Here is a 25,562-nt window from a genome sequence, read left to right as displayed (position 1 = left end):
CCTTGTATCTTTAAAAAATATCATGTGTAGAAGCTATACAGATCTGCATTTTAATCATAAACAGAATCAGGTTCCCCCAGTTGCAGCAGCTTTGCCAGTAGTGTTTCCAACAGCTGATATTTCAGTAATGTATTTTGTAAATTTTTTAGCAAACCTTAACAGGAGACTAATAATAAAAATCTTAATAAGTAACATTTATTTGCAACTTAATCCTCTATGCCCAACACTGTATACTTTACATAAATTATCTAATTCTTAACAACAATGTATAAGATACATGATATTATTCATATATTATAAGTGGAGAAACTGGGGCAAGGGAGGTTAAATTCACTTGCTATAAAGATATGCATTATAACCATTTCATTTATAGTTCAAAGAAAGCATTGTGGAATTATATTAATATTTTGGAAATCTGTCCTTAGTTTTAATTTTGAGTTCATTCTTCAGTCTTTCCTGTAATTATCTATAGAATTACGATGTAATAACTATTGACCCCACTGATAAAATTGAAAACTGAGCTTATTTTTAGATGGCTTTTTGAGGAGGCGTCATGGCATCATCGTAAGTGGAATCATTCTTTTCTTATTTTCTCAGACACTAAATAAAAGACTAAAAAATTGTTAGGATGTAATCATTTTTAACTTACCATTGATTAATTTAAATATATAAAAATCATATCACATTAGTAAAGGTTTACAAGTAATTTGAAACATTTTCATGATTGTGGAAGTTTTTACAGGCTTATTATATTATTACCAGTAGGAGTCCTAAGAAATATAATGCTAGAAGAATTAGCACTCCTGTATCATGACTCATAGAGTCAAGTGAATATTAGACTGAAAATTTGATCTTTATACTCAACCAGGCTTGGAGCCTGAGGATGAGCTTGTTAGTTCATATCTACTAAATTTCGGGATGGTTTCTAATATTGGCCTTATCCAATATCTCATGTTTTAAAAGTCTACTTCAGAGATGCCAAGTTTCCTTGACATTGATGGTATCCCATTGAGTGGAGAATAGAGTCTAAGTCATTTTTAGGATAAACTTCATTTCATTTATTAAAAATAACTAAGCATAAATAATCCTTCTATAAACCAGCTGCAAGGTTATAGCTCAATCCTACTGAATGTCAGGCAACCATACCTTATTCCTTGGTAACCTGTAAAGTAGCTAGCTATCGGACCTTGCCTGCCATACATGTGACTTATCTAATCTCTGACAAGATTCTCATTAGGCTGAAATCCCTTACTATAGCTATTCTTACCTTAATTTTTCTTACGGCCCATTCTCTTAACTACCTGCTGTAACAGCTGACATAGCTCTGTTAGGTTTGCAAATGAAGATCATGGATCAGTGTAATTTTGCACCTGAAAATTTGGATATATTGTTTCTTTTAGTACATTTATTACTCACTCTATGCAAGGCACCGTGATAGGTAATGCAGAAAGTACATAGATGAGCAGTAGTAATCTGGTACTTAAAGGCTACTGAGTACTTACTAGTGTCAGGCATTATTCTAAATGTTTTACCACATGTATTACCTCCTTTGATTTTCACAGTAACTATGTGAGCTAGGTACTGTTGTTATCTCCATTTTATAGATAACAAAACTGAGGCAGGAATACATAAATTGGCCCAGGGAACACATGTACCTGGTAGATTTGGGCCACAAACCCAAGCAGTTCTGCCTTCAGGACCTATGCTTAGCTATGACATAATACTGCTTCTTTTTTTTTTTCCTTTGCGGTACGCGGGCCTCTCACTGCTGTGGCCTCTCCCAAAGCGGAGCATAGGCTCCGGACACGCAAGCTCAGAGGCCATGGCTCACGGGCCCAGCCGCTCCGCAGCACGTGGGATCTTCCCGGACCAGGGCACGAACTCGTGTCCCCTGCATCGGCAGGCGGACTCTCACCCACTGCGCCACCAGGGAAGCCCAATACTGCTTCTTATTCCTTGATCTCAAGGAACTCACTTGCCTAAGTCATTCTTAAGCTTTCCAGGAACTTCAGAGCAGAGCTATATCACCTCTATAAAGGAGAGCACAATGCACCCTGTGGCCAAGGCAGTTAGCATTCAGCACAGTTTTCTAGTTTGTTGACTTTCACATGATTCTAGCTTTAATAATATTCCTCTTCTGTGAAAATTCTCTAAGACTGGTCTTTAATAGGGTTTTGGATGTTTAAGTGAAATGCTGTAGTTCTGCAAATAAATGGAATGCCCTAGTAAAATTTTATTCAGTTAAGATTTGATGAAACAATTAGATGCCTAATTTCTCCCAGAAATCTTATAGCAGATTTTTCTGGTTCTGGGGGTGGTGGAGAGGGACTTTAAAGCCATCCCGAAAGGACCACAGGTAAAACAAAGAATAACATCAGGGTTTCAGGGTTTGATGTTCTCTTACCTTCTTTCACCAGAAGTTTTATTTTGAGATGTGGCAGAGCAAAAACATTGGTCGTGTTGATGGACTTGAGTTGTTCAGATAATTATCTTCAGTTTTGATTGGTTGAGCAAAAGTCTCAAGAGATTTCTCTAAAATTTTTAGTTCACAAATGAATTAAGGGAAGGTCAGCTCTAAGCAGAACATAATTTCTAGAAGAAAATTGTTCTGGAAGATTGGTAATAAAGTTGTTAGTTGCAAAGATGAGTTAAAGGTACACACACACACACACTGGAATTGGCAGTTTGGACTAGCCAAACCCCTGTGTATTCCATTCTGAAGCTGTTGAATCTCAGTATTGGAAAAATATCTAACAGTTTCTTGAAGTTGTTTTAGTCTCACCCGTAAGTATGCAGTAATGCTTGTAAAGCTGTCCAAGCTTTCTGACTTGACTAGCAGACAAGTTTTTTCTAAATAGTAAAGATCAGTAAATTAGGGAGGAAAAAGTATTAATAAATAAACTTAGAGTTATAATTCAGTTCTTTAAACCATTGGCTCACTAAATATTCTGCACTTTTGTAATATCAACACTTTACTGATATAACAACATAAAATAGATTTCAGGAGATTTTGATGTTCAGCAAATCATATGAAGATAATATTGAAAAATTCATTTGTATATTTCTGTTTTTATAAATTGACCATTTAAATACAGCATACATTATTTTTTTGTTTTTAAAGATACGTATTTTAATACTGTGGGTTTCTTAATTCTTTTGGGAAATTGACATAAAATATATTGTCAAGAATTCATATTTAATCATTTCATGTGAAAGGCACAAATTCACTTTGAAGTAACTTTTATTCAATGTAGAATGTTGGCAAAACTAGAGTTTTCTTCTAATTTCCTGTCTATATTTTTATAAATAAAATGTATTATTTTGCTGAAATCTTAAAATTATTTTTCCATTGGAAGTTATAGCATTTTCATAAAGTTTTTAAATAAATTGATAAGGATCTTGAACATGATTGAATTTTGATTTAAAATAAAGCTAAAATTTGTTTTACATTGTGGCAAATATTTACATTTTAGAGAACAAACTTTGCCTGTAATTAGTCAATAATATTTTTAAAATAACTTGGATTATAGATACAAATAATCTGCAGTATATTAAGGGAAGATGAGACTACATTCATAAATCCCCTTTTATAGTTGTAGTAAAATTCATTTAAAAAACTATATCTGTAGAAATGAATTGTGCAAAATAATATACATGTAACATTTACATTTTTAGGAACTGAAAAATAGAGTTCTATGTCATTTAAATTGGAGACTGTCTCCCTTCAGTCAATAGGCTTGATCATCATCTGAGCTGCTCTCAAGGAGTATGAGCCACCTCGGTATTCAGCCCAAAATATTCCGTCTTGGTACTTGCTTCTGTAATGGCCTCCTCTGTACCATACTCCATTTAGGTTAGAGTGTGCACAGGCATTGTACCACCATCCTCCTTTATGAAAGTGGGCGCAGTTTCCTTTGAGGAAAAAATATAGACATCAGAGTAAAAGTTTCTTCTAAGTGTGGTACTCTGTAAACCATCAAATACTTATTCTACTTTTAGAACAATGTGAGTTTTTCTTACTGATTTCAGTTACCTTTATCTTCATAGTGTTGTTTCTTCATTTATTCTGTTACTGTTGCTTAAGTATCACCTACTTGAAAGATCACTTGAATTGCCGTTTTTATTTTGCCCTTTGCTTAGTACCTGCTTTTTTGTTGTTGTTGTTAAGTGATTTAATTTTCTGGCTAGCAGGGTAAATAAAATGCAAGTAGTTTTTGTGTGCAAGAGAGAGAGATTGGAGAGATCGGGAGGGAAGGATATGGAGTTGCTAAACAGAGTAAAGTTTGGGGAAAATTGATTTTCAAAATAGCAAAAAAAAATATGAAATAGTACTATTAGCAATCAAATGAATTTCTATAAATAAGGCATGTATTATGATGATATTTGTTTTCCTCTTTTGCTGGTGTGAAATAGAGACCTATGCGCTGCTTGCCAAGACACAGCTGAATGTAAAAATAAATCAACTTTCAGGGGTATGTCTTTATCAGAGCCAGAAACCTAGGTTAAAAGGGCAAAAGTATGTGAAAATTAAATTAAAAATTATGTGATGGCCTAAATGAGTCTTTCTAAAGAGACTGTTTCCCCTCTGAATAAAGCTTTTTTGCTATTCCTGTACCACATGCTGCAGTCGTCTTGCTAGTCCCCTTTACCAAGAAGTGCCTTTACCCAATGTACCCAAATGGCTTGTTTCCTTCACTCCCTTCAGGTAACATTCAAATGTTACCTTTCTTGCCCAACCCACATAAAACGGCACCCACCCCCTGTTCCCTTATTTGGTTTTACTTTTCCTAAAGTACTTGTCACCACCTAACAAATCATCTTGTCTCCTTCTAGAAAGTAAGTTCCAAAAGGGCAGGAACTTTGTTCACTGCTGTATTCCTCAGCACCTACAACAGTGTCTAGCACATGGTAGGGGTCCAGTGGGATTTGTTAGCAATTTTAGGCAGTTGGAAGTTTTATTTCCAGATGAGTATGTTTTGTTTCCCATCCCCACCCCATCAAGGTAGAACAACAGAACCTTGTTCACAGAGTTCACACTTTGGGATTGCCTTAGAGAAGAGCTCCTAAAAGCTGTTCCTTTCAGCAGGTTGTATTCTCTTTGAGTCCAAAACAACCTTTCTGAAAAGACTTTAATGGCAATACTTTAATAACAGGGTTCTATTTAATGCGTAGAAAGTGGTGATTCTACAGAGACTACACATCAGTTTTTTCTTACTCACCTGCATACATATCTTTATCTCTGTCCAGTGTGGTGAACTGTTTACCATTATGCCACATCATAGAATCCCCAGCATTCCCCTGGTAAGTTCCCAGGCGCAGTCTATAGAATTCACTTTCAGGTTCCAGGCGAAAGCTGCTATATTCTGCATAGACTTTTTTATCACTCCAGTCTTCTAATTCAATCAACAACTTATAATTATCTTGATTGCTAAGCATATAGATATTTTGCAGTCCAAGCCAATATTCTCCATCTATGTTTCCAAATCCTTTCTGTTAATAAACAGAGAGCATGCTTACATGAATAAGTATAGAGATAGTAAACTTTTTATAGATAAGTTTTAAACATTTGATAGCATAAAAATATTGACAATTTAAGTGGTAATGTGACCTTACGCTTTTGTAGATCACCTGTTCTACTGAAGTCCCATATAATCACTTTGTTTTGTTTTGCTTTCTCTTAATTTGTCAGCATTTATTTGCACAACTACCTCCAAACTTTACAAATAAGACAAAGGCAGAAGGGACTAAAATTATTCATAGCGACTAAAAACATTAACTAAGTAAACTACCCAGGCCCTTAAAAAGGGTTCCTGATTTCTCTCATACTCATAAAAAGAAACAATTTTTTGTATATAGATACTGTCCCCACCATAGTCAAACAAATAGGACATCTAACATTTTTATGATATTCAATAAAAATGATAGTATCTGTTCTAGAACAAATTATCTTCTTTGACTCTATTAGAAATAAAATTAGTAAATGTAAGAAGATAAAACAGTAATCTTCAAAGCTCCTTCTTTGAAAGATTGTAGGTTAATATTTGAAAAACATAATAAATCAATTAACTATCCTATTTCAGTAAGCATTTGCCATTGCAGGTATGCAGCAGAGTATAAGTTTGGTAAACCTGATCTTAACATTAAATGTGTTTTCAGGGGGGTTGTGTTGCAGCATTTTTTCCCCTTGTTAAAGTAGAGGACTTCCCTGGCGGTCCAGTGGTTAAGATTTCCCCTTCCAATGCAGGGGGTGCGGGTTCAAATCCCTGGTGGGGGAGCTTAGATCCCACATGCCTTGCCGCCAAAACACCAAAACATAAAACAGAAGCAATGTTGTAACAAATTCAATAAAGACTTTAAAAATGGTCCACATCAAAAAAATCTTTTAAATAAATAAGTAAGTAAATATAAAGTATAGGACCTCCAGCACATGACCGTTTTTCTAGGACTGTTTATCTCTGATTAAATGTACTTGATAATGGGCACAAATGTGGTCATGATTAAAAAAGCAGTTGTCTTCTTAGAAAATGAAATTAGGATCAGTCTTTGCAAAGAATTAAATACATATGTAAGTCATTCAGACTGAAAGGAAACATTTTAAAGTACATCTTCAGTTTCCTTTCTGCGTTTTAATTTTGACTTTAAAACCAGAGATGAGAATTGTCTTTCTGACAAATGCAGATAATGAAAAACAGATGGATAGTTTTTTTTTAACTGTGTATCTTATTTATTGCATATAATGACTATTATTGCAAGAGCTGCTTTGTTCCTCCCTCTCCCCCACGTCTGAAACTCTGATTTACCTTATAATTTTCCCAATTTCTGAAGAAGTTGACAGAGCCATCTGTTCTTTTCTGAATAACAGTCCAACCCCCAGGATCCAAACTGTTCTCACACCATAACTGCATTGGTCCATTGCTGTTTTCAGGTTTGATCATATAAATCCCACTGACTGAATGTCCAGCTTCTTTTGCATGCTGACAGTCTTTGAATGGTCCTGTAATCAGAATATCTTTGATTGCCAGGAAACTTAATAGGAAAAGAGCCATATTAAAGTAGTTTTTAGTCAAGAGTCTTACTTACCTTTGTATCTTTCTTTACAGATACCACTTTTTATGTATTGTGTACACAATACAAGTTAAAGAAACTAAATTTATATTTAAAAAAAAGCTAAATAAAAGAATTACCCTAGTCCCACTATCTGGAACATTAACTTGTTTTATCTTCCACTGTTCTTGCAAGTCTTTGTCCAAATACATACATTTTTGTATTGTTATAATTCTAACACACATAGAAAATTGGATTCTGTCTTTTTATTTTAACAAACATTTCCATTGTCTCCATTCTAGTGCCTACGGTAGCTATAATATGCAATCTTTGATGTTGATATATCATGTTTATTCCACTGCCATTGGACACTGAGGTTTTATCTGATTTTTGCTATTATAAATAACACTGTACAAAGTGTCTTCTTATTGGCTTCATTTTTTCATACTTATAAAAGTGTTGCAGGATTGATCTACTGGATCAAAATGGTACAAACAGCTTTACAGTTCTTCATAGTGCCCAATTTTTAGTTTCCAAAATTTGATTTCAGTGGAACACACTAGTCCCTTGAGATGCTCAGTGAAAATGGCATACCACAGTCAAATAAGTTTTAGACTGCTAAATATTATGTTACCCTTTCGGAAACACAATATACATTCACATATTAAAGACTGAGAAGCCCTGAAGTAAACCAGTTTCCCAAACTTTTGGAATCTTTTAACGTTTTCCCTCATACAACAGTTCATAAGAATACACTTCAGGAATGTTGGCAAAATGCCTTTCTAAAGTGTTGTATCAATTTATATGACTGATAGTAATTTTCTTATTTAATCTACACAATGACTTTCTGATAGTTTACAGATGTTCTGTAGATGAAACAGTTAACTAACTAGTCTTTAAACCATAGGCTTAAACCCACTTTTTTCTAATCCCAGCATCTATGCTCTGAACTGCTGTGCTACAGTTGTCCCCATGTTATCTCACAGTTTTATGAATTCACTCCCTATTTTTTAATCCACTGATAAGTTTTTCATAAATTTTAAAATGACAAAACATTTTGTAAAATCATTTGTAGAGTGTCTTGACTCTTGAACTTGTGATTTCCATATTTTTGATCTAAAGAAAGACAGCTTCTAGTTTTACTGAACATTATTTAGTTTCACCCTTCTCCAGTGTTTTGATGCTTTGATTTTTTTTCGTAAGTATGTCAAGATATGAAGTGGTTCAGAAATAAGAATTACCCTAAAGATCTATTAGAACAACCAAAAAAGTATAGAAATTTCAGTTGTCAAATTTTATATTTTACTAAAAATTTTTAAATTCTGACATGTAGAATTTTTAGAAAATGTGTGAAAGTAAGAGAGTTTAGTCAAGTAAAATTCATCCAAGAAAGTCTGTACTGTAATGATGATAGGATTGTTGAAATTTTGAGGAATGTGTTATCTATACTGTGCCAAGTATATACAGGGTCCCTTATGGGGCCTTATTGGGATAGAATTAATCTCATTAAATAAACAGTTCCACAGTTACGTCATTAGAAGGGATTCTTAGAGACTATAAACTCTTCCCTCTAGATTCCTCCTTGAAGATGGAGACTGTTTTTGTTTTTCTTCTGACTTCATGTCATCACTGTTTTAACTATTAAGTAGATGGTCAATACATTTTTGTTAAGCAAATGAATCAACTAAGTTGCCTTCACATTTTAAATAACAAGGAAATTGAAAACCACACACAAAAATCAGAGATGATCAATTCTCTAGTCCATGTTTTTATTATGTTTCAGGTTTTTAAAAATTATAATACAGTGACTTGTAAGCACTACAGATTACTATTAAAAATTTGCGGAAACTGGAAATATGTAATGCTATCTTTCTTGGGTTATATTTATGTTAGGTATTAAATGTCTTAGTTATAGAGTTTCAATTTGATTTTTTTTTTATCGTTTTTATTTCTCTTCTGAGATTCCAGTCTTGCATTTATTATGAACATAGTTTCCTTTAAGCCGTAATAACTACTTTAAAAATTCTTGTTCCTTCTATTTCCTAGTTTGTTGAGAGTTCTTACCATGAATGGATTTAGGATTTTGTCAAAGGCTTTTTATTTATCTACTGACATGATGATATGGTTTTTCTTTTTTCTTTTGTTAATATGATAAATTCTGTGGATTGTAGTTTTAATGTCAAACCAACCTTTTATTCCTGGGATAACCTCAACTTTGTCATGTTATCGTTTTTATGTATAGATTGTTTTGATTTGCTAAAATTTTGTTCAGAATTTATGCTTTTATAGTCATGAGGATATTTGTTAGTTTGTGAAAGCTCGTAAATAGTTTCTTAAGCTAGGGAGGACTATTCTAAAAATAATGTTTGCCCTTTTCAGACTGGCCATAAATTAGATCACATTCCATTTAAATTCAGTGTGAATTATTTTTATGCTATCTAGCTTCTCAGTTATTGAATTTAAATTACAGAGTATTCAGAGCCTTTAACACAATGCTTTACAAAGTAGTCATCTTCAGTAATTTTGTTCCCTTTTCTTCTTCGTTGCTGACCTTGACACTTACTGCGTAATTTAAGGAGCTTGTGTAATAAATGTTTATTTAATTCATAAATTTAATGCGACTATTCAAAGATGAATATACAGTCATTTCTATTGCAGAAAAATAACGTATTCCTGAAAAATCTCGTGTTCTGCAAAACTGTGCACTAAAAATAGCAGCTGATGTTAGCTGTTAGCATACTTTGTGTTCAGCTGCAGTTACTTGTGGCACAGAACATTAATATGCTTGGGGAAAATTCCATATGAATCAATATGACCACTTTGTTTTGCTGATATTATTCTCCTTTTTTATCAGTCACGTATGAGCTACTTCACGTTACAGAAACACGCATTGTAGTCAAGTCAGAGAAGGGTAGAGAAGTTTAAATGAAGTATGATTTCCAGGTTCAATCTTAAATTATTTTGTGTAATGCATGGTAACGTGTTTATTTGTTTACTCACGAGCAAGAACTGTAATTTTTGGTTGTGTATCCACAGGTTAACCCACTTAGGTGCTCAAATATTTGTTGAACTAAATGATTCCTGGCAGCCACAGTGGTTTTCTCAGTTCTGCATTATTTTTCCCAGAAATGTCTTTTCTGCATCTGTGATAGCCTAGAAATCTTTAGGCTCCAGGGTTAAGGAAACAACCATAGAGTCCAGTGGGAAGTGGGGGGAGAGAACTCCACTACAGCTTGCTGAGTACTCTGATTGAATCAGCAGGGCACCCGGGAACACTGGCTAAGAATTAGCTAACCTAGATTTGTGGGGAAGAGCTGGAGTCGGCTCCATCTGAGCTGAGTTGTGAAGATTGAGTAGGAGTTTGGCCATTAGGGGTAGAGGGTCTGATCAAGGCCACACATGGGTGAAATGTGCTGAGGCGTGGGGACAGAAGAGAGCTTGATGTTCCAGCGGAGTTACAAATTTTGCATGTCTGAAATGTCAGTGGTTGGAGGGTGGTACTTAGAGCTCTTGAGGTTGTCTGTACGGTTGAAATTGATTTCTTCAGTCTAAGAATGCAGTCATCATAGTTGTTTACCACGTTAACCAGATTTTTTTTCTAAATTGTCACTTTCACAATAGTCAAGGATATCTGAGGAGCATTGCTCTTATTTTAAAACCTATTAGTATTGTAGTTAAGGCACACATGAAGTGGTTTTGTTGCGATACATACAGATCTCTCTCTTATTTCAGAAATTTGCTTATTCTATGAATGTCATCTTTGTAAATGTTTGCTCTGCACTCATTTGAGTATAGTTTTGACAGTTTACATTTTATGTTTAACTATATATTCACAAGTTGGACTTTCATTAGATTATTTGAATTGCTGTTAAAATATTTAGAAACATCAAGGTTTTGAATCTTGACAGAATATTTGTAAAATGCCATTTGTTCCTTTCCTGCTATTTAATAAGCCCTCGGGTGTTTAAGCAAACTGGGGAGTTCTGGGTTTTCTAGATCCAGCTTTGATTTGATAAGACTTCAATTTATGCAAATTTAAAATTATCTTCAACTTTAATTTTCAACACACTTTTTCGTAGTGGGCTTCATGTTTACAGTTTGGATGCCTGTTAGACTTGGTTGATATAAAGGCTTAGGAAAATGTGGTTGAAATTCTTTTCCAAGACATATGGATAAAATTAGCAGTGCTCATAGCTGTTTTTTTTCTCGTCAGTAAAGATAGTAAATATCAAAATTTAGTATTTGTTTATTTTTATAAGTAAACCATTAACCTTAGCCCAGTGTATACTGTTGGTCTTGGCATAAATATTTTCTCATTATTAACTTGCATATCTTATTCATTTTCTGCTATAGAATTAGGTTATAGATCATTCTTACATTAAATATTTTACTGCTTTCTCTGTACCATACAAAATGCTTAATAGGAATTCTTAAAATGACTAGTAAAAAAGTAGCAGCTTTATTTTTGAGAAGCCAGTTTTAACTTGCTGGTTTATATTATCAGAAATAAATTAATTGATTTATTTATCTATGATATCTATTTATCTATGATATTTATATATGATTGAGGAATTTGTTATTAATGGTTCAAAGGGTATAGACTGGAAGTACCTTTCTTTCAAAATAGGAATTTTATTAACCTTTTGTTTGCATTGAGTAATTTTTTTTTTAAATTTTATTGGAGTATAGTTGATTTACAATGTTGTGTCAGTTTCAGGAGTACAGCAAAGTGAATCAGTTATACATATATCCACTCTTTTTTAGATTCTTTTCCCATGTGGGTCGTTACAGAGTACTGAGTAGAGTTCCCTGTGCCATACAGTAGGTTCTTACTAGTTATCTATAATATTTTATTTATAATAGTGTGTATATGTCAGTCCCAATCTCCCAGTTTATCCCTACCCACCCCACCTTTCCCCCTGGTACCCATAAGTTTGTTTTCTACATCTGTGACTTGCACTGAGTAATCTTGAAATAGTCATCTTCTATGACACAATTGCATTCTTCTCAAAGCGGGAAAATGGAATTCTGTACATTGAATTTGAAGGACCAGTCTCTTTCTTCCTCAGTTTCTTTGATGATTAAAATTTGTATAAGACTAACAAACTCCAGTTAACAGGTCTGATTCATCATAGAAAGAAAAATATTGGCCAGTCATGCCACATACTTTCCAACATGTATTTTTTCATTAAGAACCCGTATTTTGAACAGAACAGTGGGCTACAAAAGACAAGAGGTTTCATACTTTGAATAGCACCTTTACTGGGAACCATCTTTATTTAACCTACCTATTCTCTTTCTATAAAGAAACTGTTTAATTACTTAAAAGGAAAATCGTTTTCTTTTTGTTGCTGAATTCCTCATTAATTTTCTTACTTTGTCCCAATCCTGTGCTCTTTGTGATAGGAGAAATAGGACAAAAGACATAACCAATTTAGAGCTTTCAAATAATTGGTCAGCAAGTAAAATCTTTTAAGAGGTAAACTTTTTAATCGGGTTGTGAGTTAAGCATAAGGTAAGTACATTCAACAGCATTTCTGGAATGGGAAATTTGAGGCAAATACTTTCTAAAGTGATAATAGATTCTTTCTTGTAATAATATGAATTACTTTATTAATGTATAAGTTTAAAATGCAGTTAGCAACCTGAGCTTTTATATTGAAGTTACTTAAGAATATACCGATTATTTTTTATAAGTAGTTAATGGAATCATGTTTCAGCCCCTTTGCTTAACCAGTCTTCTTTAGTTTCTCTTAGTTTAAGTGCTAACATAAATATGCCACTGAAACCAATTGCATTTTTAAAATTTACTAATAGGAAACATTATAAATAATTGAAAATTAGCTTATTACCCACTAAAAAGCATTTTTTTTAGTTTCTAATGACTGTTTTTCAAATTTAACTTTTTAAGCTTACCTTTTATATTCCCATACGTGGCAAGGCATATATTGGAAAGTGCACTCAAAAAATGTAATAATGATATTCAGACTGTACACAAAGCATTTTCACATGCATCACCTCATTTAATCATCACAACAAACTCTTTTACAAAAGAAGCAACTGGGCCTAGGAAAAGCCTGGCCAGAATCCAAGTTTCCTGGTATTCAGATCTATTCTCTAACATACTATGAAGGAACTTTCTCAACTTCATTCACCTACAAGGAATGAACGTATTTTTATAAATACACCATTTGTAAAAGGAAAATGTTTTCTTTTATGAAAGACTAACCCAAAATGTAGCCAATGAATAACATTAACAGTTAAGAATTTTTTGATGGCAGTTTGCCAAGTGTATAGTTACAGTCTCAAACATTTTGTTTTTTAGGTAGAGGGAAAGTAATGTTTCTGGAGATTATTTATTGTAAACCAACAAAAGTATTCTGTTATTTGGCATAAGTTCATAGTAAGTTTGTTCTCTTGAGGTGCATTTTTCTTATAACCATTTTAAACGAAAATATAAAATTGTCATTAAAACACCTTTTAAAAAAATGCTTATAAATAAAAAGAAACAAAATTGAGTTATTTGTAGTGAGGTGGATGGACCTAGAGTCTGTCATACAGAGTGAAGTAAGTCAGAAAGAGAAAATCAAATACCATATGCTAACACATATATATGGAATCTAAAAAAAAAAAAACAATGGTTCTGAAGAACCTAGGGGCAGGACAGGAATAAAGATGCAGACCTACTAGGGAATGGACTTGAGAACACGGGGAGGGGGAGAAGGGTAAGCTGGGACGAACTGAGAGAGTGGCATGGACATATATATACTACCAAACGTAAAATAGATAGCTAGTGGGAAGCAGCCACATAGCACAGGGAGATAAGCTCTGAGCTTTGTGACCACCTAGAGGGGTGGGATAGGGAGGGTGGGAGTGAGGGAGACTCAAGAGGGAAGAGATATGGGAACATATGTATATGTATAACTGATTCACTTTGTTATAAAGCAGAAACTAACACACCATTGTAAAGCAATTATACTCCAATAAAGATGTAAAAAAAAAATGCTGGTAAGATATATATAACATAAAATTTACCAGCTTAACCATTTTTAAGTATACAGTTCAGTGGCATTAGTACATTCTCATTATTGTACAGTTAATCTCTATAACTCTTGTCATCTTGCAAAACTAAAACTCTGTACCCATCAAATAACAACTCCACATCCTCCCCTCACCCCAGCCCCTGGCAGCCACCATTTCTACTTTCTATCTCTACAAATTTAACTACTCTAGGTACCTCGTATAAGTGGAATTGTACAGTATTTGACTTTTTTGTGACTGGCTAGGACACTTTTTAAATAATACATATACATTATGCGTTTAAAGAGTTTAGAATGATCATGTACCTACATGTAGAGTGCAGTAATGTGAACTTCTTGGTGCCAGAAGCATATGTAAGTACAGCAATAGACATCCATCTTTGCCCTTTTTTGTGCAAGTACCCAAACAGCTTAGACATATTTTCCAGTCTGACATAAGAATAATATGAACAAAGATTTTAGCACGTTATATGTAAAGAAAAAATAGCACGTCTATTTATTGTTGCTTGTAGTAGTTTATATTTGATAAGAATCACAGAATATTAGAACTAGAAAGAGGTGTTAGAATCTTCCAGTCCAACCAGCACTCTCTCATTGTACAAACGAGAAAACACAGGCAAAGTGACTTACCCAGGGTCAATAACAAAGGAAACAAGTTTCCTTAATTCTGTGCAGTTTCCCTTGTAGCTAATTATGTCCTTGAATTTCAGAGACCAACATTTATAGAAAAAAATAAAAAGTTAATGTTTACTTATAACAACAAATAAATAATGAATAACAGAAAAAGTTATGCGCGTGCTTAATTTTTACATTAAGGATTGGTTTATTTGGGATGTATACACCATTGTTTCATTAAAGCAAAAGTCTGTTTAATGGGACCTTTGATATGCTAAATCCTCAGCGTGATTTAAGTCTGTAATACTAGATTTTTTTGCACTACAGCTCAATGTGTAATAAAACCTAGAACTGACACATCTCATTTTGCTTAGGCATTTTTCGTGTGTCAGTGTATGAGTATGTGAATAATCATTTCTTCTAGAACTGGTGATACCTCCAGTTAAGATCAGTACCCACAGAAAATACTCCATGGCAGTCATCTCCATACTTACATAATTGTACATCCCATCAGTTAAAAAAAATTTCACACACTTCAGATATGTTTACTTATAAATTGTATGTAAAAACTACCGGTAAATTGTATACAGTAAAAGCTTACACAAGACATATTTTAAAAGAATATAAAAATACATTTTTTTCTTTCTATACCCAGGTGATCATTTCATACACGTTATTCCTTTGGAAATCTTAATAGTGGTCATCATTTGCCTAATTTAATGGAACACTAGCCAGTTGTTACTGTTAGTTAGAACACTATAAAATGAATGACTCCAGTACAATAAAATGTGTTAAATTACTTTCATGAAGGTCTTTGGAATGACAACTTTCAGAATCTCTGTAAAAATGTAGTTATCAAGTCAACCAGCATTTATTTAGCATCTGCAAATGACACAGTATCCATCTACCAGGAAGGAGCTTGTATTATAGATGGAAGGCATTTTATTTAGATGTGTGTACAAGTACTGTGTGTACATGTGAAGGTAACTGATAATTCAACAGTGAATATAAGAAATGTTGTGTCTGTGTTACAGAGAGTAGAGACATTCTAAGGCACAGAGGAACCCTTTCCACCCGCCCCCAGCCCCGCCAAGGTCACCCAGTTAGAAATCCAGGATGTCTCTATTCTCTAGCTGCTTCCATAGATAATTTGGATCTAAGTTAGAGTTCTGGCTCTGAATAGAAATAAGGGACACATCCGTGAAAGACTGAAAAGCAACATGGATAGAACTTAGTTGACTGCGTGTGTGGGACAGGAGGGAAGTGTCAAAGATGAGCCAAGCGAATTCCAAAACGGGTAGTAACATACACCAAACTAGAGAAGTCAAAATCCATTTACCTGTCAATTTTACTTACAGAAATTTATATCCTGAGAGTATAATCATAGAGGAAAAAAAAGAAGAACAAAGTTAATTTTTAAAGTTGCAAGAATATTGATTACCATGTTTATGGGGGCGGGAGGGGTGAGAAAGACCTGAAGGTTATTACCAAAGTGTTAACTGTAGTTTATTTCTGAGTATTTGGATATTCAGCAAACCTTTTTACAAAGTTTGTTAGTGTTTTCTAGATTTTCTTCGGTAATTATTGCTTTTATAATAATAATTTACTTATTTCTAAAAGGAGAATGCCGGTTTAGGGAAAAGATTGTTTTAGGGTTTAGTTACTCATTTATTTATTCGTTCTTCAAGTATTTATTGTAGTGCTTACAATGTGCTGAGTACAGCATGCCAAACCTAATCCTGGCTAGATGTTTGAGAGAGAGACATGAAAAGACAGTTCACTTTCTTCCAGAAGCATTCAGTCTAGCAGGGAGACAGACATGCAAACAAATAGCTCCAGTGTAATATGATGTAAAAAACATAGTCAAGGCATAGTCAGCAATTTGGGGAAGGAGCCATCTAGATACATTTGTCTGTATCTGAGTAGGTATAACATTTAAGACACTATTTTAGCTAAGCCTTGAAATCTGCCAGGTTGACAGATAAGCTGAAAGAAGGCATTTCAGTAGAGGAAGCAGCAGCATGTGAGGTAATGGTCGAATAACCAGATGCAAACATCTAGCTTTGGTTAGAATCAAGAGGGAGAGCTCCATGCAGGAGTCATCTGAGCAATGGTGATACTTGTAGCCTTGAAGGAGTATAGACCTCTAAAACAGAGTATCTTCAAGAAAGCCTTTTTAAGCCATAGGAGAAGGAAAAAGGTGCCAGTTGAAGGACCTAGAGAAGTAGGAAGAGTCAGAGTATTATGATGTGGAGGCCCAAGAAAGCAGAGATGTGAATGGTCAGTGGTGTCCACTGCTGCAGAAAGACACGTCCACTTTGTGATGTACATACTTCCAGTCTTTGTCTTTGTTCTGTGTTTTTGTTGTTGTTTAAAATTATTTCATAGTCTGTGCGCAGTTTTTTGTCCTGCCTTTTCAGAAAGTAAGTGAATGAACTGTAATTAATTTTTTTTTTTTTTTTTTTTACTTTTGGGCATTTGGGTTTTTTCCCTTTACTCCAAGAAAACAAATCAACCTGTAAAGAATTCAGGAGAACGGCTTATGAGAAATTGGATGTAGGTGTAAAAGAAATGTTTTCAGAAAGTTAGCAGTGAGCTTATTACTAGACTGAAACAAAGATGAATTCTTCATCTTTTTATTCTGGGCACCTCGATGAGTGACTGATAATGAAGGGAAGAAGGAATGAAATTAGAAACAGAGGTAGAGATATTAGGATCAATTCTCAGGTTTTTTAATGTATTGAAGACTTACTTATACTTACATGGTTACAGGGTACAACGGTAGGATTTTAGCTTTGGAAAATAGGAGGGATATCTTTTCCTCTTGAGACTGAGGGCAAGAAGGCATGGGTTTTGTGCAAATGTTTTCAAGATAGGAAAGCACAAGGAACCCAGGCCTGAGTAGACTTAATCTCAGCACAGCTGTAGGTGGTGCATGTGCTGAGAGTGGAGATAAGAGGGGGTTAATTCTAGGCTTTAGGAGAGTGAAAGCAAATTATTACATGTTCCTTTTGAGGAAGATGGTGATGGGAAGAGCATCAAGAGGTAAATGAAAGGATTGTTTAACAGTCGTGAGGATCTAGTTGGAGTCCGAGAGGATGGTCATAGAGGTTAGGAGTGGATTGTGGACTCATCCCTGTCTCAATGCTAGTAATTTAGATTGTAAGAATTTGGATGAAAGACTACTTTTTCCACGAAATATACTGTTTCTATGAACTCTTAGAGCTGAGAGATGTATTTAAGATCAATTCTTGGTTGATAGAAAACAAAAACAGAAAATTTAATGTTCATGTATAATTACATCACCAAAATGAAGAATAGGCATGTATTACGAGCATTGTCTCATAAACCATAAAACATATTAACCTTGTACTTCCATTTTTAACAGTAAGAGGTAACTCACCTTCATTGATGAACGTAACCGGTGGTACCTTGAAAGGGCTTTTGGTGGGAGAAGTTGCCAGATCAGGTGGTGGCATTAAATCTCTGGGGTAACCTGGATCCCTCTGTATCTCATTGCCTCCCAGCAGACCAGGAGTATACTGATAACTGTTAGGAATGTGCTGTGGCACTACCTGGACGAGAGGAGGAGACACATGGGGGTCTTGTCGGGAAAATATCCTCAAGCACTGTTCTTCCAACAGAGTGATCATCACAGACTGGTTATTGACAAGATCAGTCAAGGAAGCATATTTCAGCTCTAGTTCCCTGTACCTTGTTGCCATCTTCAGCATTTCTGTGGTGACATTGAGTATTTTATTTTCCAACTGGGAAAGTTCGAGTGAATTATCCCTCTTACGGATAATCTCATGTAATAGTTGCATATAGAGTTGAGTAACACGGGAGTTCATGTTACGGCTTTCTTTTCTCAGCAGCTTTACCTCATTGACAATGTTTCCATCTACATCCACCACCAATTGCAGGACATCTATCTCCCGCTTCTGCCTGGAGAGCACGTCCTTCAGGTTTTCAAGGTCCATCCTGGTGATCATGTCTTTAATGGTACCTGCATCTTGCCCTTTGGTATTGACACATATTGGCCCTGTTATTTTTTGTTCAGGTACCAGGAACGTGTATGAACATTTCTTTGCTTCCTCTTTACCATCTGTGGCACGAGGGTATCTCCTCTGGGTTATTTTTTTTATTTTGAACTGTCCTCCTCTGCAATGTCCAATGCCCATTAGTAGGAAGAATAGCACACTTAGGGTCCAGATAAAAGCCTTCATTTTGAAACGAGGTTGTATGACGTCTTTAAAAAAAAAAAAAAAAAAAAGATGAAGGGAAAAAGTAGAAAAGAATTGATATTAATCTACTTTTAAAGTCAGTAACATAAAAAAAGTATCTAAGGGAAAAACTGAATATCTATTGGTGTTAATAAATTGGGCCAGAATTAAAGTTATTAATTTCTTAAATTCAGTATTAAGCACCTTCCTATTTGTTTAAAAATTAGGTTTCAGAGATGAGCTCTCCAACTACCACCTTATTGTAATGCTTTTTGTTCCCCAGCTCAATGAGCAGATCTTGGTGAGTGCCCACTGTGTGCTGAGGCATATTGTTAGGTGCTGTTGCGGCTTCTGAGACCCTGATAAGACACTTTTCTTACCTTTAAAAAGTTCACTTGCTATCTCAAGGCTTGGAAAATGGTACATAATGTTGGTAAGGCATTAATTAAAACATCTTCTCTAACTAGTATGAAAGTTGCCCATGTTTTTTATTTATATTGTGCGGTTTCAATTAAATTGGCCCTCTCTAATAAGTATCTTTTTTATCTATCAAATTAAAAAAATATTTTTAGACAAATCTAAAACCAGAAAGTTTTAGCATCATATTTTTTGTTTGTTTTTGTAACATGTCCTTTTGGGATTGATGACAAGTTTAAGAATGATAGCATGCTCACAGTCATTATTGTGGGTAATTGTGTTGCCTAAATCGTAATCATATATACGCTCTAAACTTATATATGATTCAGCAGGTTCATTTTTCTAACAGAAGTTCTACTGAACTTCATTTTAGTAAAATGCTAATAATTTTTTATAACGATTACCAAGGAAAGAAACTCATCTGTCATTGAATCTGATCGTTAGAGTTGGAAAGTACCTTAAAGACCATCTCATCTCATTCAAGACAAGACCTCTTTGCTCACATGGGTATGTTGAAAGCCAAGGCCACAGCCACACAAATAGGTAATATTAGAACCAGGTCTAGAATTCAGGTTCCCTGGCTCTTCAGTCAGTGTTTATAGCAGTGGCGCATACGCTAAAATGTGTGTTTGGAATGTTCCATTTTTGCTGTGGCAGATACATACTTGCCTTTTATAGTACAATTTCTATAGAAACACTCGAGGAAACCATAAGAGTAGTTCCAAGAACCAAAGCTGCTTTCTTTTTCTTTAGTTACCTCCCTAAAGAGTAGTAGCAGTTAGAATGAGTAAGATGTGTCACCCCATCAGGTTCATTAACAAGCTGCTATAGTATAGCCCACCTTCTCTCTCTTATAAACTTGATTCCTGTCTGCTGTTTCTGAAGGATGGCAGTGGATATACTAAGAAGTTTTCTATCCCATTTTCCACCCAGGTACTTGTTTTTTGCTTTGGGGAGCCAGGTCCCAAGTTGTTTATGCCTGCTATTAATAAATAGCAATGCAGCAATAACAATAGTTCATTTTTATTGGGTGCGTGTTAAGTGCCAGGCATTGTTTCAGCCTTTTACACGTATTAAATCATTTACATCTCACCACAACCCTCTGAAGTAGATTATTATTATCCTCATCTTCAAATGAAGAAACTGGCATCCAGATGTTAAGTACCTCACAGCTTCTAAGACATGAAACCAGAATTTGAACTCAGGCAGAAGACTCCAGGGTTCACGTTTTTCAATAACAACTACATCATATGGCAACGTATTCTAACCTTTTTTCTATCACCAACACTGTAGCAATCCCTTATATTTTTGTAGTGCTTAACGCGTGTTAACTGTTTGCATTCACAACAGCACTGTGAAGTAAACATCTACCATTTTGCAAAGAAATAAACCTGGAGGAGCTAAAACACTCAACTGGGATTCAGATCTTCTACTCATAACTTTCTAGACCTGTGATTTTTATCCTCGTCATGTAGTAACTGCAGAGGAGTCTTAACTTTGTGTTCCGTGTCTTTTACAGTCTTTTCGTGGTTTGTATCTCTTTACATTGACCCATTAACTTAATTATGCACAGGTATTTGTGGATCATTTTTATATCCCAGACTTTTCTGCTGTCACTCCTTTCCCTCCATATGTATTCTGTTAGCTGATAGTTACCTGTCTAACTTGATTATGAAGCCTCCTAAAATTAAAGGTTGTATCAATGAAATATGGACTCTTCAACTAGAGTCATAAAGATGACTACTGCTTTCTAAGACCATGTCTCCTTACTTCGGTGTTTTCAAATGAAATGAGTAATGTTTGCAAAACAGATGATAATGAAAATAAAGCAAAGAATGGATGGAATGTACAGAATTCTTTTTCTTTTCCTAACATAAGATAGGAAGGAGGTGCATAGTAATATTCCATGTTTGTGTCAAAGGCTTTCTGTTTGCTGACTGAGAGCCAGAAGTACACTTGGATGAGTACTTTTAGTTTTTTGCTTTCATACTTCGCCTTCGGACATTAGTAGAAAACTTAGACCGAGTGTCATCTATTTTATTTAAAAAGGACTCTAGTTAACTATACTAGAGTTACCTGTACCAAAAACCAATAAAATATTTCTTGTTATACTTGCAGATTCATAGAATTTAGATATGGTTTATTTTTAAAACTGCAGACAGTAAAATAGAAGCCATCAGCCTGCTGGGTAAACGTATAGCATTTCTCCTGCGTAGTTAACGTATCCAGTGTTCAGATGCACTCATTTCAGTCACTTCAGGAATGGAATGGAAACTCTTAGATCATAAAATTATTTTATCTAAATAAACTAGTATGAAATAAGCTACCAAAACAAGGAAAATTCAGAGAGTATCATGAAACCTCAAAACATGTAGACTTTTCTGAACAGTATTCCGACTGAAGATCTTGTATTCCTATCAGACACAGATTTTTATAGAACTAAGAGCATATAATGCAAGTCTGCTAATGTGACTTTGTATCCGTGTTATCATGGAAGAACAAAAATGTGAAAATACAAATCTAAATTAAAGTAGCAATAGCTTCCTTTTGGTGTGTTCTGCCTTGGCTCTTTGTGGGTTCCTGTATAATTAAATCATAAGATGAATTCTTGTCTACCATAAGAGACTCTGACCTAAGTTAATATTTAAAGGAGACAACCAAAAGTTTATTTTTTAAAAAAACAAATACAATTCCCTTAACCTTTACAAAAGTCATGACTTCGTTGTCACCTAAAGCTGAATAAGGAACCACACTTCTTAAGGAGCAGACTAGCTACATCATGAGTAAAGAAGGAGTTTTTAAAATACATTTACTGTTTACCTTTTATGAAAACATTCTCTTATTTGTATTTTCCCACATATGTTCAGTTTTTAAAGTGAAAGATCCATAAATCTGTGTTACATCATAAAACCTTTCTGTATATGTTAAAATTTTCCTAGGTCCCACGAGAATGTTGTAAATTAGTCACAGTATACTTAAGTTTAAATCTATGTCTTTGCTTGGTTGTTTTTAGGGGGGGAGAAAAAAAGCCTTCCATGCTTTGAGTTAAGTTTATTGGTACTATTTCTCTTCATAGTTGCTACATTGCCAGCTAGTAGGGAGAAGAAATGAAAGTTAGGATATACTTCCTTTCAGATGGTAAACGCATAGAGGCATTTAACTGGCTGTGTCACGCACTGAAAACAGCATGAGGCAATGAACTTAAATTTATGAAGCACCAAAGATACCTTAGATAAAGACTTCTAGATTGTGAATTATGTTCTGGGAAGAGACTTGAGAACAGTTTCATCCCCTGGAGATATTTAAGGAAGGGATAAATAGTTATCTGGGTTTCAGATTAAATGCTTGCCTAAGGCTTCAGTAAGAACTGAGGTTTAACTGAGGTCCTGTATTTTCATAGAGACAACAACAAAAAAAGAAAGAGATGACAGTATTTCGGATCTAGTATTGTTTGGAAATTTTATCGGAATTTCTTGTAAAATATGTTTAACAGAGATCCTCCCAGTATTGAGAGTTTTGAATCTTTAAGGAAAGGACATGAAAGTAGAAGAAATCCTATTTAGCTTTACCATTTTTTGCTTGTTGAAGATTCTTACCTTGAATTTCTTTGATTTTTAAAAGGACAGAGGACCCCAGATCATAACAAATTTAAGTGTCTTTGGTGTTAAAGCTCATTGTTGGTAACTAGTAATTTTATTTTTAATAATTCTAGTAATACAATTAAACAAAGCCCCCAGATAGAATATTGAAAGAATCGTGTTTGTTGACCTATATTTTTGGTCTTTTAATTATGTATTTAAGTAATTGTATCTTCTGGGTTCTTATTTGCTATTGTTAATGCTGACGACTTACACAATACTTCTATCACCTTTTGTTTCTTCTCCTCAATTCTAATCTGTAAGGTTTTAGGATTTTTTAATGTATCAATCGCTTTGCTTTTTCACATAATTCCAGTTGTAGCAGTTTTAATTTCTGTTGCCCAAGTTAAAGTACTGTTGCATATAAGCCTATGAAACTATTTAAAAATTTGAGTTTTAGCAAGAAATACCGTAGACTTGTTTTAAATCTTTAATATTTAGTAATATGAAATATTAATATTTAGGTTATATTTGGTTATGCTATAATTGAGGTATTGTTGCAGAGCCTTTCAGTTAATTTTATATCTTCTTAGCTGTGTTTTGCAGCTATACTTTAAGATATCTTCACAGTATATATAAATCTTTAGCATATACACTGTAGCTATGTAAAGAGAAACAAACCATGTTTACATCTATTTTCTTTAGTCTGTATCCCTTTGTTTTTAACCACTGTGCTGTAAATCTTATACATTTAATCTGTTACTTGTTAAAATTTCTAATGTCACTAAAGTACTTGTTTTCTGAAACCCAGCATGTATGTATCAGTCTATAAACATATACACTAAATACCATTAAATTGAACCTCAAATAATTCATTGATCATCATAAAGTATATAATGACCAGTTTTATATAAAGTTGCAAAACAAAACCTTTTTCAGACTAAACAAATTGTAGTATATTCCAAAATTCTTTGATTAATAAGAGATTTTGAAATTTCTACTACAAATGTAAAATAATTATACATTTCAACATACATAGAATTTTTAAATAAAAGTAAAAGAAATATTATAATACCTTTTGCATCTGTTGATAAAGCAAACCCAGAGACTTGCTGCTCTTACTCTTGCTTTTAAAAATCAGTGAAGTTTGTTCGTCTGTGACTTTAATGGCAACTGCATTTTTGTTTTGGACCGTTGAATCCAAGCTGTACTAAGGAACTTCTTTTTCTTCTTACAGCACCAATCAATTGAATTTGACAAGCCACCTATGTAATTTTAAGTAGTATAGTGGAAGTTCCTGGTCTGCGGGCTGTCTTTAATCCAGCAGAGAAAGCATTGTGGCTTTGCTCTGTCTGCCACATGGAGAAATTCAGTAACCAGCTGCAGCTGACCCAGATTGTATATACAGTACCCTTGAATAGTGATTCCCTCTCTTTCTCAGGAGACTCAAGTTCAGCCCACATATTACGTCACCAAAAATTTGCTGGAGACTTGGGGGGAAAATCTCTTTAGGATTTCCTCTCTGTAGCTTTAAATAGGGGTGGGGGTAGTGTGATCAGCAGGAGGTTGAAAAGCTCCGAACAAGGAGAGACTGTGCAGGTTGAAGGAAGGGCACCATCTGGAAACAAACTATCATAGTTCAGCGGGCAATTATAAAACAAACATTTTAGTCTGCTGCCCAGAGATCTTTTAAGTTGAACACTGAAAAAATAGTACTCAACTTCACTTAGAAGTAGGCGCAGGCTGATGAGTTTGTTTTTTATTACAAAGAACAAGAGTTAGACTCTGTTCTAAGAGGCAGTCCCCTAAATAATATAATACTCTTTATAGCCTAGAAGAATTTCTAAACGTTGAGTCGCCAGTTCAGAAGTTTTTAAAGTTGTAAGAAACCTGATGTTGTAATATGTTATATCTTACTGTGTAATGTTCCTGAGATAAAACTCTTCATTTTTTTAATTCTAATGTTATATAATTAAATTCTGATGTTATATAATGTCACTGCCTCCCATTCTGCAGCATGACTCCTCTTGCCTGAATACGGTTATTCTTATTAGTTGATGCTGTGATTTAAAAGCAAACATAACCCTGGCCTGGGAGTGGGAGAAAAAAGAGAATTCTGACTCCCCGCTGGCTATGGGAACTTAGACAAGTCACTTTACCTACCTCTGGCCCAGTTCTTCTGCTATGAAATTAGGGTGCTGGAGAGGGAATTAGTAATTGTTGAGTACCAACTATGCTTTTATATTTCATTAAATCAAGAATGTTGATTAACTCAGTGGCTGAGGAGACACAGATTTAGACATTTTAAGTAATTTGGCTTAGGACTTCCGTACTAAGCGGTAAGAACTGGGATTTGAATCTCTCTCCGAAGCATTCGGCCACACTCTCTCTCATTGGATCATATAACTGCTGATTGCTGCTTCTAGATAAAACCTGTGCGTTTCTACTTTCTATGCATACCGTGTGCTTTCCCCTCTTCGTTGCCTTACCTTGTGCTAAGTTCTCTTTCTCAGGCCCTACCATCAACTGTTTGTTGATCAACATCCTTTATTTAAAGTCAGCTTACAATAGTTTCTACTTATTTCACAGAACTAATTATTTCTTAAATTCCTATGACATACATAGGTATAGCAGGGGTTCCATAC

General features: G+C 34.5%; 2 protein-coding genes across 5 annotated transcripts in view; one reads left to right on the top strand and one right to left on the bottom strand.

Moving 5' to 3' along the window:
- RALGPS2 (Ral GEF with PH domain and SH3 binding motif 2) overlaps positions 1-25,562 on the top strand; it is a 322,932-nt gene that overhangs the window by 245,611 nt on the left and 51,759 nt on the right. The window lies entirely within an intron of this gene.
- On the bottom strand, positions 174-24,408 carry ANGPTL1 (angiopoietin like 1). The gene is made up of 5 exons (XM_073803986.1): positions 23,993-24,408; positions 18,103-18,948; positions 6,801-6,994; positions 5,220-5,490; positions 174-3,912 (listed from the first exon to the last, which is right to left on the bottom strand). Exons 2-5 carry the CDS (start codon positions 18,923-18,925, stop codon positions 3,725-3,727), a joined length of 1,476 nt encoding a protein of 491 aa, XP_073660087.1. The 5' UTR covers positions 18,926-18,948; positions 23,993-24,408; the 3' UTR covers positions 174-3,724.

The sequence above is a fragment of the Tursiops truncatus genome, chromosome 1 (assembly GCF_011762595.2).
Source record: "Tursiops truncatus isolate mTurTru1 chromosome 1, mTurTru1.mat.Y, whole genome shotgun sequence".
NCBI lineage: Eukaryota > Metazoa > Chordata > Mammalia > Artiodactyla > Delphinidae > Tursiops > Tursiops truncatus.
Note: the sequence above shows the minus strand (reverse complement) of the source record. Positions and strands in the feature narration are given on the sequence as shown.